The sequence below is a fragment of the Scophthalmus maximus genome, chromosome 17, assembly GCF_022379125.1.
Source record: "Scophthalmus maximus strain ysfricsl-2021 chromosome 17, ASM2237912v1, whole genome shotgun sequence".
Taxonomy (NCBI): Eukaryota; Metazoa; Chordata; class Actinopteri; order Pleuronectiformes; family Scophthalmidae; genus Scophthalmus; species Scophthalmus maximus.
In genome coordinates this window covers 15,642,665-15,656,968 of record NC_061531.1, presented here as the reverse complement: position 1 = coordinate 15,656,968, position 14,304 = coordinate 15,642,665, and the positions used below count along the sequence as shown (strand labels likewise).

The 14,304-nt window shown below is 47.4% G+C and overlaps 2 protein-coding genes across 12 annotated transcripts in view; both read right to left on the bottom strand.

The window, feature by feature from the left end:
* Nucleotides 1-3,501: 3,501 nt before the first annotated feature.
* Nucleotides 3,502-4,540, bottom strand: LOC124849451 (uncharacterized serine-rich protein C215.13-like). Its single transcript, XM_047328179.1, has 3 exons — nucleotides 4,529-4,540; nucleotides 3,809-4,329; nucleotides 3,502-3,601 (listed from the first exon to the last, which is right to left on the bottom strand). The coding sequence occupies exons 1-3, from the start codon at nucleotides 4,538-4,540 to the stop codon at nucleotides 3,502-3,504; spliced, it is 633 nt and encodes a 210-aa protein (XP_047184135.1).
* Nucleotides 4,294-14,304, bottom strand: part of si:ch211-278a6.1 (SRC kinase signaling inhibitor 1) — a 96,228-nt gene continuing 86,217 nt past the window's right edge. For 6 of the 11 annotated variants that reach the window (XM_047328109.1, XM_047328107.1, XM_047328105.1 and 3 more), the window contains 5 exons: nucleotides 14,062-14,214; nucleotides 13,453-13,581; nucleotides 11,619-12,494; nucleotides 9,794-9,931; nucleotides 4,294-4,801 (listed from right to left, as the gene is read on the bottom strand). In XM_047328109.1, coding sequence (XP_047184065.1) covers nucleotides 4,796-4,801; nucleotides 9,794-9,931; nucleotides 11,619-12,494; nucleotides 13,453-13,581; nucleotides 14,062-14,214 — 1,302 coding nt within the window. In that variant the 3' untranslated portion in view covers nucleotides 4,294-4,795. The remainder of the gene's footprint in view (nucleotides 4,802-9,793; nucleotides 9,932-11,618; nucleotides 12,495-13,452; nucleotides 13,582-14,061; nucleotides 14,215-14,304) is intronic. The other 5 variants (XM_047328108.1, XM_047328113.1, XM_047328112.1 and 2 more) reach the window with 3 other exon arrangements.

The window sequence follows — 14,304 nt, the reverse complement described above, 5'->3', positions numbered from 1 at the left end:
CCGTTCCCTTTCACATGCAAACATGACGCGGAGGAGAATTAAAGCCTTTTTTTTCTTTTCTTAACTCCTTAACTTCCAAGCAGCAAAGGCTCAACATGAAGCCTCCAGGCGAAACATTAACGGTTCTTTCACCATATGTGTGTTTCTGACCATCTCCACAATCACTAGTACCAGCTGAGCAACAAACACAAGATGGGCTGAAACAAAAACTAAGAAAAAAGACAGAAACACAACAAACCCCCCAAAAAAATCAAAAGACAGTAGCAAAATAAGCCCTGAAGCACAGGCACCAGTCCAGCACCGTTTGCCTTCACGCGAGGAGGCGAAGGTGCGAACAGGCTGGACGAGCGTTTTCAGGGGACAGGCTTTTCATAAAAGGGAAAAATAAATGACATCAACTCAAGTGTTCATAAAGAAAGAAAGAAAATCCTAGAATTAAAAAAAAAAAAAGAACTTCAGTCTATATTACAGAGGCTAACTGTTAATCTATACAGATAATTTATTTTAAACAAATATAAAAATGTTCTGCGTATGAATAAATAATCTCAAGTGTGAAATGTTTTATTGTCTCTCTCGATGACCTAAAAAAGAAAAGTCTGTACAAAATGGTCACTGATATATATATATAAAACTGAAGAGATGATGACATTTTACAGTTTATCATTTAATCTATATATATATATATATAATCACACTTTTCTTCACAATTATAATGTCATACACAAACATCGCACTTAGATATATTTATATATGTATATTTCTTCTATTGTTTGATTTCAAGTTTGCATGAGTCAGTCTTGATTGCCAGCGGCCTCCCACCGGGAGTGTCTCCAACATGCCCTCCAAACGTCCAGCCATGTTGAAATCACAGCCCCACTAACACTTTGTCTCGAGAAAAGAAAAAAGAAAAATCATTCTAGAGGGCACCGTCACGCAATCCTCCGAGGGTTTCATCTCAGATGTCACTTTGTGGGGGGGGGGGGGGGGGGGGCGGCCAAGCGTGAACACTTCCTCCCCCCAACGCCCGCCAGACGGCAATGCGGCAAATTCAACTCGGAAAGTTATGGATTTGAAGTGTGGAACGGCATGAGCAAGTGAATTTCTTTCATTTGACTTCACTCGATTTGAAAAAAAAAAAAAAGGCCCAGGGCCCGAAACCTGCCCGGCAGAGCTGCGCAGCCCCCACAGAGGTGAGGCGTTGAATGCCCCCGTGCTGCGGGCGAGAGTTTGTAGTCAAGATGTCACCGCTGCGACCGGGCGCCCGCTGCACTTCAAGTTGCCAAAAAAAAAGGGGGACAAGCCCATTTCTTTTCTTTTGGGTACAAGTGTTATTCTGTCATTGCTGTTGATCTAATACTGTCATAGAAGATCGAGGTGAATCTGAAGAGGCACTGGGAGAAAAGACAACACTGCCACAGGTCCTTCTGGAGAGAAAAAGAACTAATCAGGCAGGAGTTCGTCAGGGGTCAAATTACATATTGCACAGTTCACGACGGAGAGGCCCCGTCAAACGTTGTCCCCGCGTCGCCTCCACTGAGTGGGGTTTTTTTTGTATTTCACAGACCAAAGACGACGCAAAGTGAAAGGGAACAGCCGCTTAATGGATCTCGAGACCGCCCCGACCCGGCCTCCCATCATCTCTCCGGGCCCTTTTGTATCACGAGCACTCTCGCTGGAGACGGGGCGACGCGAAGCCGCCCTTATTAAAGTAGCCTTCAAACACACGTCCGCCCAACTAATCCCCTCTCTCTCGCCTCGGGCTGCCTTCTCTCTGACATGAGCCCCTGTGCGCATGTTTTCATCTCCGCGCCACGAAGAATCGGTTTCGCACCGTCACTGTGGCGGACGAGCGGAAAGAAAGAAAAAAGAACCAATCATGACTCGGTTCACCACGCCGGCGGGCAGCCACGAGGCAACAGCACAGGGCAGGCGGCTTGGAAACGGTTCCTTGTGCTTTTCTTTCTTTCTTTCTTTTTACACTTCACTGACAGACCTTTTCTTTTTTTTTTGTGGATGTGCTTTAACTTCTGCCACTGGGGAAAAACCAAAAGGCCGAACATTCCTAAAAGGTTACAATGTACTGTACGTTATACTGTACTTTCCTGCCCTCGGGAAACATTTGAAGCATTTGTGCTCGTCATACATCAACCAGATTCCCAGAGTCTAAAGTTTTAGCAGAAAGTGTGTGTGTGTGTGTGTGTGTGTGTGTGTGTGTGTGTGTGTGTGTTTCAGAGGAAACTGTGCTCGGGGTTTACATTTCTAATATTCTCCTCTCGGACCCTTCGAGAGTCAAGCTTCGTCCGAAGTCTCTAAGTGTATGTGCGGATTTATCTTTCAGCGACTCCTCGGGCGTTGAGACGATGCCAAGTGCAAATTGATTCACTAGAGTGAACGATACACTTTGTTCTTCTTCATCGAGGGTTATTATGTTCTACAATGAGGTCAGGAAAAGTGTGCCAACAGAAAAAAACTAATCAGATTCGATAGAAGGTGAAATCCCGTTCTGGTCGATATATGGTACCTTTTATGGCAGAGTGCTCTTTTTCAACAACAAAATAAATACCAGCAGAGTGTGTGCTCCTGCCAACAGCTCGGCTTTCCAAGTGCATGTGTGACAGGAAGTGTGTGTTACTCGTGGTCCAATGTGCTCGAGTCTTTGGGATGGTTTCGTGACGTCACGGGTGCTGAAGAACGCCGTAGCGACCCGTGAGATGCTACTGTGGGAACATCCTGATTGTCATAATTCACTAGTTCGTACACACACGTACAGGAATTCAGCATTTGTATACAACATTTGTATACAACATTTGTAATATAACATTTGTAATATAGCATTTGTTTACACCATTTTGCATTTGTCCCTTCTGTTTGAGTATCAGTGCATCTTTTGTTCCATGTTCTTATGAAGATGTGCTGTAATAAGACTGCTCCCTGCAGTGTGCTTTTTGTGAATATAGTGTAATAATTTCATATTCTTTTTTAAAATGAAACCCTTAAAATTGTATATTTTTCTTAGAATCAATTCCTTTTTTTCTTTTCAAAGAGAACTGATGGATAAACATGTTTAAACGTCATGACACAAATTCGCAGCAGATAGTGTAATGTACAAAGCGCAGGTCAAAGGTCAGGGACAATCGATGTAAACTCTTCACACAGTTTGTACAAACAGAGGGGGAAAATATAGCACCAGTTCAGAATGTAAAACGTGTGATTTTAACACAAAACAGCTTGAAACCACAACCACCACCTTGATCTACTTTAGTTTGTTTTTTTTCACATCTTTTTTTTCTGAGCGGCCTCACGTTCTGCTGCGATGCAGGTGGGTGAGAGTAATATTATCCAGAACACACACACACAACTACAGGACTCACTTTTGGGATTATTGCGATCTATTTTCTATGATAAATGTCACAGTCTAGATATTACATGTCTCTACTCCACTAACACCCCCCGTCGAGTGAGGGTACGTACGAGATCGGTGCCGTCAGTGAATCCATCAGCTTACAGCCGGCAGCTGGTGGGGAGGGGAGGGGGCCGCTTGTGCCGCTCTCCAGCTGGGACAAATGGCAGCACGACCGTGTAGGAGAACTTCAGAGGAGAACTATGGAACCAGATGAGAAGGAAACATGTCCAAGAAGAGGATTGTGACTCCGTGCTAGTTCCTTCCGTGGAAATATGACGAATCAAGACTGGAGTGAGTCCAAAAGTTAGAGAGGAGAAAGAGGAAATTAAAAAAAAATCTTGTGCTGGAATTTTCCTTTCTGTTGTGCTGCTTAAAATGCCTTCCCCTCCACCTCCTCTTCCTCACAGAGCGTTGCCGGGGGTGAGGTCCCTCTTCACACCCTCCTCCTTGTCGAGGCTGCAGCTGTCAAGGCTACGACCGCCGGGCTTGAGATCCCCAGAGGAGAGGGTGAGGGAGGAACCCAAAGGGGTGGGAGAGGAGGGAGACAAGGAGGGAGTAGGAGTAGGAGTGGTGGGTGAAGAAGAAGAGGAAGAGGAGGAGGGGGTAGGAGTAGGGGAAGAGGACTGGCTGCTGGGCAGGGACATGGAGGAGGCTCGCTGCTCGCGCAGAAGCCGGTGATGACGGAGGGCGGAGGAGAGGAGCAGGGCCTCGGCGCTCAGGCCAGAGGCGGTCAGGCTCGCCAGCAGCGCCTTCGCTTGACTGGGGGAGGCCGTGAAGGAGGGTATCGCCCCCTCCTGGGGGTACTTCCTCAGGCCAGGGGCAAACGCTGCCGCCGGAGGAGAGGGCACTCGGCCGGAGAAAATGCCCGTTTTGATGCCAGAGAGGTACGGCTCAATGCCGCCGCTGGTTCTGTTGGTCCCCAAGGCCTTGAGGTGGAGCGGGGACACAGGAGACAGGGAGCGTGTGTGTGTGTGGGGGGGGGGGGGGGGGGGGGTTGGAATGTAGAGAGATGAAGTTTTCAGGGGATCAAGAGGGAAAAATCATGAAAAATTAAAGTCTTAAAATTTGTTGTGGCTGGGCAACGTCCCCCGCAGCACCTTCCCTTAACATTACAGTCAAACATGCCCGTGCATGCATGCTTGCACACACTCACTCGCTCACACACACACACACACACACACGCACACACGCACACACGCACACACGCACATACACACACACACACACACACACGAATTCACACAAATTGGGGTTCTGTGTAGATTTGAGAGAAAACACTTCAGATGTAAAAAAGTAAAGGGGGGGGGGGTGGAGGTGGATAATGTGTAGCTCTGCAGTCTGGTAAACACGAGAAGAAGGAAAAACTGAAGAGGCCGGACACAGAGAGGTCGCTCACTGCTGCAGGGGTCACAGGTGCAGTGGGTGGGGCAGGCCAGGAGATGCAGGGGGCGACGCAGGGTTCAACGCAGGGTGAAGGAGGTGGGTGAGGTTGTGCCGCCCGAGGAAACGTGTAGTGGGAGGGGGTGGGAGGGTCGGGAGGGAAGGTGGAGACAAGAACAAGAGACAAACACAGGAGATCGTTATTCAGGTTGACATCAGCATGTGTGATGCAGACCACCAGACAGGTTGCCGTACACATGATGACCGAACCCCTTCGCTACGCACAACTTCTTTCACAGGGCGCAGCAGCGAGGGCGGTCGACCGCAAACTCACACGGTTGACCGGTCTTTATTTTGTCACTTGTTTTTAATGAGTGTTACTCATTAAAAAGAGAAATGCAAAATACTCCGATGGACAGATATCATCTGCCCTTCAGTCCCTCCGGTGTAATGCTGGAACGAGCCAGTAGGTGGCACCGTTCCAACATTAGAAACGAGAAGGTCACACACTCACAACACGTGTTTGTCTCTCTTTTTACAGGTGTATGGTGTTGTTGTTTTTTACGTGCTTGCTTTCACCCTGCAAGTTTTATTTATGCCTTTCATAAAAGGCAACGTGAGAAAGTTATCTTTCTTTCTTCTGCAGCTATAAAAGTTTAAACAGCGTTAGTTTGGGGATTCGTTCTGTGAAAGGAGAGCAGGTGTGCTCGTCTAGACCGCGCTCGCTGGCAGGTTCTCTCCCGCTCTATTGGCGTTCCAGGTACGGTGCTGCCAACCATCCCCCCGGGAGCGAAGGGGCCGCTCCTTCTGCTCGAGGAACTCCTCTCAAGCCCGGCCGACACATTTATTCTGGTGTGCGAGTGCGGCAGAGCAGCCGTCCTTCATCTCTCATCAGAGCAATCCTGCCAAACGACGGCCTCTTTTTGGCCATCAGCTCGCGCCCGGCACCTTTTAATTGGCCCCGTTTTACCGCCAGAAGTAACGAGAGGCCAAAATGGGAAAGTGAAATGGGGTTTTTCCCGGCGTGGAAGTGATCCACGTTGTCATGAACCTCCTTGATCTGTGCCAGAGCAAATGGGGAGAAACTGTGGTCCTGAAACCGTCTATTCTTTTCCGTCGCATTGATTCGAAGGGGCGTCGTGCCTGGAAAGGCTCCGTTACCTCTCAGTGAAGCTCTGGTGAGCAGGCAGCTCCAGCACGCCGGCGCAGAGCACCATCGGAGAGGCTCTGTTAATTCTAACACCCGCAATTAACACACACACACACACACACACAGACGACATCAGAGCCGAATTTAAAATTGGCAGCGCCGAACACCGAGCCTGCGTAAATCCCGAAAAGGTTGTTCCAGTGCGACTCGTGTTCGCGACTACAGACTGATGTCTTCAAAAATGTGAAAGTGTCCCTCCAGCTGGCTTTCACAACATGTTAGCAAACACCAGCTGCCTTTCATTTAATTGGTGCTGTCACTCGGCGGATGGTGGCAGTGCCTCTTAATTCTAAAGATGTTTATACATTTAGATCTGTCAGTGTATTAGGTCGTGGGGGTTGGGACGACCACTGGGGGACTCCAAAGCGCCGTGCTCGTTCCCCGAGTTTGTGGCCCCATACGAAACGCCCTAGAAATGTCAATTATCATATGGCGAGAGAGAGAGAGAGAGAGAGAGAGAGAGAGAGAGAGAGAGAGAGAGAGAGAGAGAGAGAGACAAAAGAGAACGATCTGAAACACCAAACGGGAGCTGGAGGGAGGGTAAAAGTGTCGGGGGGTGACATTTAGGGAGCAGAGTCCGGGGAAAGGTTAAAGATGAAGAGTCACGTTTACCTTCAGCTGTGGGCCGAGCAGCGATGTCACCCAAGGTGGGCACGTCTGATTGTCAGAACAACAATATCAGTCAAAAGTGTGATCAGCATGCGGGAGTTTAGAAGGTGAAGTACTGCCTCACATTGGGGTGATTTATTTAGGTTACAATGTTACCAATAATAAGGCATAAAGCGAAGACAGACGCAGGATGAATGTGACTGATTGAATGTGTCACATGCTGCACAGATGTCTTCTTTAAAAATGACCTGCCAACTTTTCAGTTGGTCAAAAGGAGCCGAATGCTTCATCGTTTAGTTTTTCAGTGGCTATAATTAGGACGTATCTTCGGAAAGGTCACACGTCTGGTGTCAGCGATTTAAAGAGAGAAAAACCACTGGAAGAAGGGAACATACAGTTGGAAAAAGTTTCGAATTAGCTCTCAAAAAAGGCGGAATGTAAATCAGCCAGTCGCCTCGCTAATTTGATGGGACGGACTGCAGGAACAGCCCGTGTTCAGCTGCTTCATTATCTCGAATTTAAAACGATTCAGTTGACAGATTCTTGCTTCATACGTTTGTGTGAGTGAAATTGTCGGGGATCTGTGCTGTGGTTTCTTGGTCTGACATTGAAGACGGCAGATCTTTTTATTTCTTGCCTTACAGCTATAAATATATATATATATATTATGTTATATATATAGCTGTAAGGCAAGAAACAAAAATAGTCACGAAATAAATGTTTCATATGAAAACGACATGTACTGTTCAGAAAAAAATTATAATAACAGTTCAGTTTCAATAATTAAAATTATTCCTCAAGTTTAATTTATGTTTTACCCAGTTTAATCATGTTAATATTTATTTTATACATATAAATTTGGATTTGGTATCTACTAATGTAGTAGTAGTAATAGTAGTAGTAGTTGCAGGAGCAGCAGCAGTAGTAGTATTAGTAGTAGCAGCAGTAGTAGTAGTAGTAGTAATAGTAGCAGTAATTGCAGCAGTAGTAGTAATAGTAGTAGTAGTTGTTGCAGTAGTAGTAGTTGCAGGAGCAGCAGTAGTAGTAGTAGTAGTAGTAGTAGTAGTAGCAGCAGTAGCAGCAGCAGCAGCAGTAGTAGTAGTAGTAGTAGTAGTAGTAGTAGTAGCAGCAGCAGTAGTAGTAGTAGTTGCAGGAGCAGCAGTAGTAGTAGTAGTCGCAGCAGTAGTAGTAGTAGTAGTAGCAGCAGCAGTAGTAGTAGTAGTTGCAGGAGCAGCAGTAGTAGTAGTCGCAGCAGTAGTAGTAGTAGTAGTAGTAGTGGTATTAAGACCAATACAACCACACTGGTCGGCAGTTGTACATCGATAGAGCTGTTTTCCTTCTGTGCTCGTTGTTTTCATGACGAAAACCTCTTCAAACCTTCCTACTAATTTACAGCTTGATCTCTCAACTTCTCACCTACGCACATCATACTTCAAAATGCCACAAATTTCAGTTATTTGTCAAATTGTGTAGACAGCTCACTGGCTGTTTATTCTCTTGGTTTGGGTCAGCGTTGCTATTTGTCATGCAGTTGCAGTTATGCTGCCACCCTCGACAGCTTGGCATCGCCTTCCCACGCTGACAATCAGCTGACTGAGGTTTAGCGCCTTCACACATACAGCGTCACTATGACTGTTTTTTTTACCCTCCGAGGACGAGGAGAGAGCGTGCCGTGTGTGAGCGGCATACTGAAATAATGGGATTAGTTAAACATTCATCACACAAGTGTAGGAATACACGCTGCTTCCAAATCACAGGGAATATGAGGCACCGACTGGGGGGGGAAGTGAAATGCAGGAAGGGGAGGCATGTGTAAAATTGCAAAGGGCAGAAAGCGAAAAGAAGGAAAGAGACATGAAGGAGCGGAAACGTGAAAAGACTTAATGGCGGTGAAGGATAAATGTCCTCTTCATATTGAATAATCAGTGATTGCCACCGACTCCAGGGGCGATTATTACGTAGCACCGCAGCGATTCCTTCCAATCTTCTCTCTGTCTGAGGCGACCAAAGCCTCATTATTCCCCCCATCTCTCAAATCTCTCCCTCTCTGCGTATTTTCCGCCCGCAATCTCCGAGAGTGGATTTGTGTGAGAACGGTCGGTCAAATTCTGTGCAGTACGGAGGGGTTAGGTGCACTTCACTGCTCCTGTTCTGTTTTAAATTACATTGACATTAAGCCCTTTTTCCCCTCCTGTGCACAGGGACGGTGAAGAATCTCCTTTTGACTTTACTGGACTGACATGCTTCAACGGTTCAATTTCCTGGTCTCCGGAGGCCATCGAGCATCCTTATGTCCAGCAAGCACTCATTTGCTTACAAATTAAAACCAGCAGAAGATGTCAGCTATCGGACAAATGTATGGACAGAGACTTTAAAAAAGTGTTATGAATGAATGCCTGATTTTCTGCCAGACTTCAGAAATGAAACACTTGTGAAGGAGTCAAGACGTTCTGCATGACCAGGCTAATTTCTTACTAAAAACATCTTTAAAATCACTAAAAGAAAATTACTACTACTACTATACGGACTACTATATATGTATATTATGGTAATACCCAATACTAAGTAAAGGTGTTAAGATACTGTCTGTTCCGACAGGTTGTTAACATTGTTCCACAGCCAAAGAACTCTCTGTCCCATCCGTCTTGATTTATAATAATCATGGGTCATTGCCTCTTTTTGCCCGACTGAGGGCAAATTGCTATGCATTGTCTTTCAAAAATGATAACAATCTTCATCTTTATCATTTCTATACTGCGCAGCCCCTAAAGTGCCGACAGGTGATACTTTTTTCTAACATCTTGTAGCTGACCCTAACCCTTCAAACGGGCAAGAAGCAGAAATCCATCTTCGAGCTCACGCACCAACAGCGTGGACAACTGTCCAAATCAAGCAATTAATATCGTGAGAAAAGAACAAACTCTTAAAAGCTGTAAAAGCAACTTACCCCTCTGGCTTTAGCAGCATAAGCCAATTATGCCTTCACTACGCAGACACACAAGATATTTATTGTGTGGGAACAAGTTATTATCTTGTGAGCAAAAAAAACCCAACTGTCGGTTCTTTAGGGAATCCGTATTATATACCCCTATTATGTGTCACTTCCACAACAGGCAACAAATACTGAGAGCACCCGGAAAGTAGCTTCTCATCTACACCCATCAGTACTAAACATGAAGATGATACTGTACCTGCTGCTGGCCCTGGATCCTCAGGGAGTCCTCCCGCCTGCCGCCTTTAGTCTTGTCTGTGCTGTTCTGCTGCAGGTGCTTCAGCTTGGAGGTAGCAGAGGTGTGGAGAACCTTACCGACGCAGGAACCGTTCCCTCCCTGACGAGAAGAGGAGTGGAGAAGAGAGGAGAAAGTGTGAATCAGACTGTGGACACACAGTGCATTTCATTTCTCCCCTCCGGTGCCTTTAGATTCTGCCTAAGAAAACACATAAAGTCCGTGCAGACTATCTCCTGGGACCAATGAGGCTTTTTTAAGATCAGCACTTGTAGCCAATATTAAACTGAACTACCCACTTCACAGACTTTCAGCATCGATCAGCAGCGAGTGACAAAAGGCGGAGAACAGAGGAACACAGCATCAGAACTGACAACTGCGTTGCCTACTGTACAGCCCTCGCCGCAGGATCCGCGAGGCAGTGTGCTTAATGGTCTCTCTCGCTGAGCTACTCCGTCAACCGACTCTAATGCGCTCGAAAACAAACACACATTCGGGAAAAATTTCCATCCAGCGGTGCCTCCTCTGCACACAGCAGATATCAGCTGAGAGGAAAATTAATGAAAGATTAACCGCACTGGTCTCAAATAGCTAGTTTTTTCCTCTCATCTCGTCTCCCTTCCCTGGTGCCAAGCAAGAATATGGAAAAAGGGTGTTCTCCATCGTCGATGGGCGAATCCTCGTTCTAATTAAAAACTGAACTGTAAACGGGGCTTGAAAGTGGATCACTTGTCAGCGTGAATTTGGTGAGCGCGCAGGCAAATGTCGGACCGGAGTGGGACGGGGGGGTCACGATCAAATGATGAACACGGTTGAAGTTGGGTGATGAAATCATGTGTCAAGACTCTGTAATCCTCATCCACGCCCGTGGGAATGCTTCCATGGCTCTAACATCAGAGGGCTGAAACTCACCATGACAGTAGTGGCTGTCAAGTGTTTGCGGCCCTGCCCCGAGCGGGAGGCTGCACTCGGAGCAACAGGGGGATACTACGCCGGCTGTCAAGACACCTCGCCGAAAGTGGCAGCTGAAACGGCAAATGCAATTCTGATTATCGCCACTCTTTAGTCGAGGCGAGTTGAAAAGGAGGCTACTCGCAATGTCTGGTAATGGAGTTAAACACGTAGTCGGTAGGTATCAACCAGAAGGGAATTAGAAGTGATTTGGGCTTTGGTGCGAGTACGAGAGCTAGATTTCTGTTCTCCCGAAGGCTCAGGAGCAGAACATAGATGATGACTCTCTTTTTGTTTTGCTTTTAGCCACAAATCTTTTGACTTGTACAACCACGACGTGACCCAGTAAATAAAATATGCACCCCACAACAGCTGAAGTACACGGCCCCATGCAGCCCCCAAAGTTCTGAGCGAAAGACCCCAGAAAAGAAGAACGAGCAAAGAAGCAGAAGAAGAAATCAGAAATGTTTGTATATTTCCGTGGGACTTCTTTATTGCCCGATTGATGCAACAAAAGGTTAGACAGGCTGAAGTTCACAGTCTGAGGAATAGAGGCGGGGAACAAATCAATACAGAAACACTAGACAACGCCTCGGCTCAGCGGGACGACAGCTCCAGCAATAATCACACAACAGACGAGAGAGAGGGAAGGAAGTCTGTTGTCTGTCCCTTCTACATATGTTCAATCACAAACACAACTTGAATTCGTTTTTAATCAGGAAGCAGACACCAGAGGCTTGAAAGTCCCAACAACCACCCAGAGAGAAGGAGTGAAGGAAGAAACCAGGGCATGCTGCTCTAAAAGCAGGAATCTGCACAGCGGCTGCAAGCAATGAACCTGGGTCGATGCCGAGTTCGGAGACGACGGCTTGGGTGGGACCAGAGGCTTCTTGGTCTCCGGGGTCGGAGCGCTCTTCGCGGCTGTCTCAGCGTAGAGCTGCTCCGCAGTCGGATGGCCGCTGATCTCTATCAAGGTGTTCTCCAGCTCTCGGATGGTCTCCTCCAAGCTGTCCAGCCTCCTGTAGGTGCTGCGGCGCACGTCTTCCGTTGTTCTCGTCCGACTCTCCGCAGAGCCACTGGGCTCGAGAGTTCCGTGTGTCGAACCCTGCCGCCCCTCCGGAACTGTGTTAGTTTCGGTGTTGTGCTGAAGCGTCAGCCCCCCGTCTCCTGTCGCTATGCCTCTTCTGAGAGCCTCCACCAGGGAGCTCTGCCTGCTGGAGTGAAGGGAGGATTTCATTCTGGGCTTCGGCACCGGCTTGGACGACTCCAGGTGGGAACACAGCAGCCGGAACGCCTCCCTGCCTGTCGTCTCCTCCCCGAAGAGCACGAGGAGCGGCCAATCTCCCAGCTGAACCGCAGAGACATCTTTTGTCTGTGGTGAGATTGTCAGAGTCTTAATGATTTCTCCCGTGGTCTCGCTGAGCTCCCGGGCCTCGAGAGCCGACACCACCCTCACCTCCGTCTCTGTCAACAGCAGGGCGAGCTCCTGTTTCGATTCTGTGTCCTGTTTCAAACAGCGCTGCTCTCGCTGAAGAGAGCTCCCGAACGAACCCCTTCCCCTTGAAACTTGAGTCTCGTAAAGATGCCTCGTCAAATCTCTCGATGGACCCTCTTCCACAGAGTCTTTCGCTAAATCTCTGACGGGATCCTCTGAGGCGGCGGGCGAAGCTGTGTCCGTCAGCACGATGTGGGGGACAGGACACAAGCGACTTCCCTATAAATGAGGAAAGCACTTGAGCTTTAAATTCAAACAAATTGGATTAGTCATCGCTCAAGTGAGTGATGATCACTGCACAATAAGGCAACCGAAGAACAGAGAAAGAGAAGAGTTAGTAATCGCATCACGTGTAATGTATTTTTTGATGACTTCCTATTAACATAAAAGGCTCTCACGCACACACAAAACAACATCAGCAACAGTTAATGTTGTGAAGGACGGAGCTAAGTGTGAGTAGGTTTGTGTGGCAAGGATGATTTAACAATCAATTATAGAACGAATGTTTGACGCTAAATGGTCGTAAAGACATTCCAACGCACAGCAAGTCTTCTACCAACAAGAACTTATGGAGTGTTTTTATAATCTAAATATTTTAGCTCATTATTTTGAATTAAATTCATTCTACAGTTGAGTGTCGAACATATCATGACCATTGCTTTTTCCAGCAAAACAAATCTGGATATCTGTCCAGCACACAAAGGAGAAACAACATCAGCAGCGAGCTGTTGAACAAAGCTGTGCACCGCGCCGTCTCAAGACCAAGATACCTTTCTCAGGTGTTGGTGAAGACCAAACGAGAGCTAATGGAACTGTAGTAAAAACACTATCAAGTGCTTACCTTGTATGGTTACATAGTCTAAAAACCAGTCACATTATGTAATTGAATAAATGCTAAAATCAGTGTGAAAATAAGCCCTTTGATGTGTATGTATGTGATATTAGTCAGTTGTACTCCGTTTAAACACAGAATATATGCACATCAACAACAAAGAGAGATGCGGGTGAGCAAGAACATCTGCTGTGTTAAATTGGGGTTGAAGAGATGAGAGGAGTGCACGGGTGGATGTGTCTGGAGGCTGAGCAGTAGCTGGGGGTTCCCTCTGTGTGTGTGAGAGGGGTTAAAAGGAACAGAGACTGAGTTTTTGAAATCCACAGCACTCAGGGTCAGCGTTACCTCAGGGCCCGGGGCCTGAGAGGGCCACAGGTCCCGTCTGCAGGGGGCTACGCTGTTCCTGCTGCCAGCGCTAACAGGCAGGGAACACGCTGGGGGCAGTGTGAGCCTGAGTGGGGCTCTCACAAACAGCTGGGGAGGGAAGAGTGAGGTTCAAAAGCTGTTATAACAGGATCAAAAAAAAAAACACACACACACACACACACACACACACACAACAGCCTCTGAATAATCGACACAAGGAGCCTCTGACGCTTAGTTCCGTCACATTTCAGGCAGGCCATCTCAAACACCGGTCCAAGCAGCCATCAGGGTCCATCTGCCTGGCTGTGATCTATGAGCCCTGGGTGATGATGTGTGTGACTGAGCAGTATGTGATCTCTGGGCTCTCCTCTCCGCCACGGGCGGGCGGGCGGAGGCCGACATGCGGCACCTGCTGCTTGAGCATGTGGTTATGATGGAGAGCGTGTCTGCGCACTCATTGCACGGACACAAAAGCCGGTGGCAGATTGTGACATAAATAATAAAGCAGGAGAGCAGTTTCCCCCGCTCGTTGAACGCCGGCCTGTTGAGGATACGATCAACGTGTACAAGCAATGTTTTTTACTTCACCTCCAGTTCGGCAGCAATTCTCTCCTCCTCCCCTTCCTCCCGGTCCCCGGAGGCCAGTGTGGGGGGTGTGGACGCAGGACGAGGGTTTTCAGACACAGCCCTCCTCAGTTTTATATGCGGCTTCTGGCCTTCAGTCTCTTCAGATTCAGACTTCTAAGAGCGCAAATTAAAAAAAAGGGCTTGTCGTGACTCCAAAGCTTACAATCTGAAAACACAATGATCTAACCAGAACATTCCTTAATT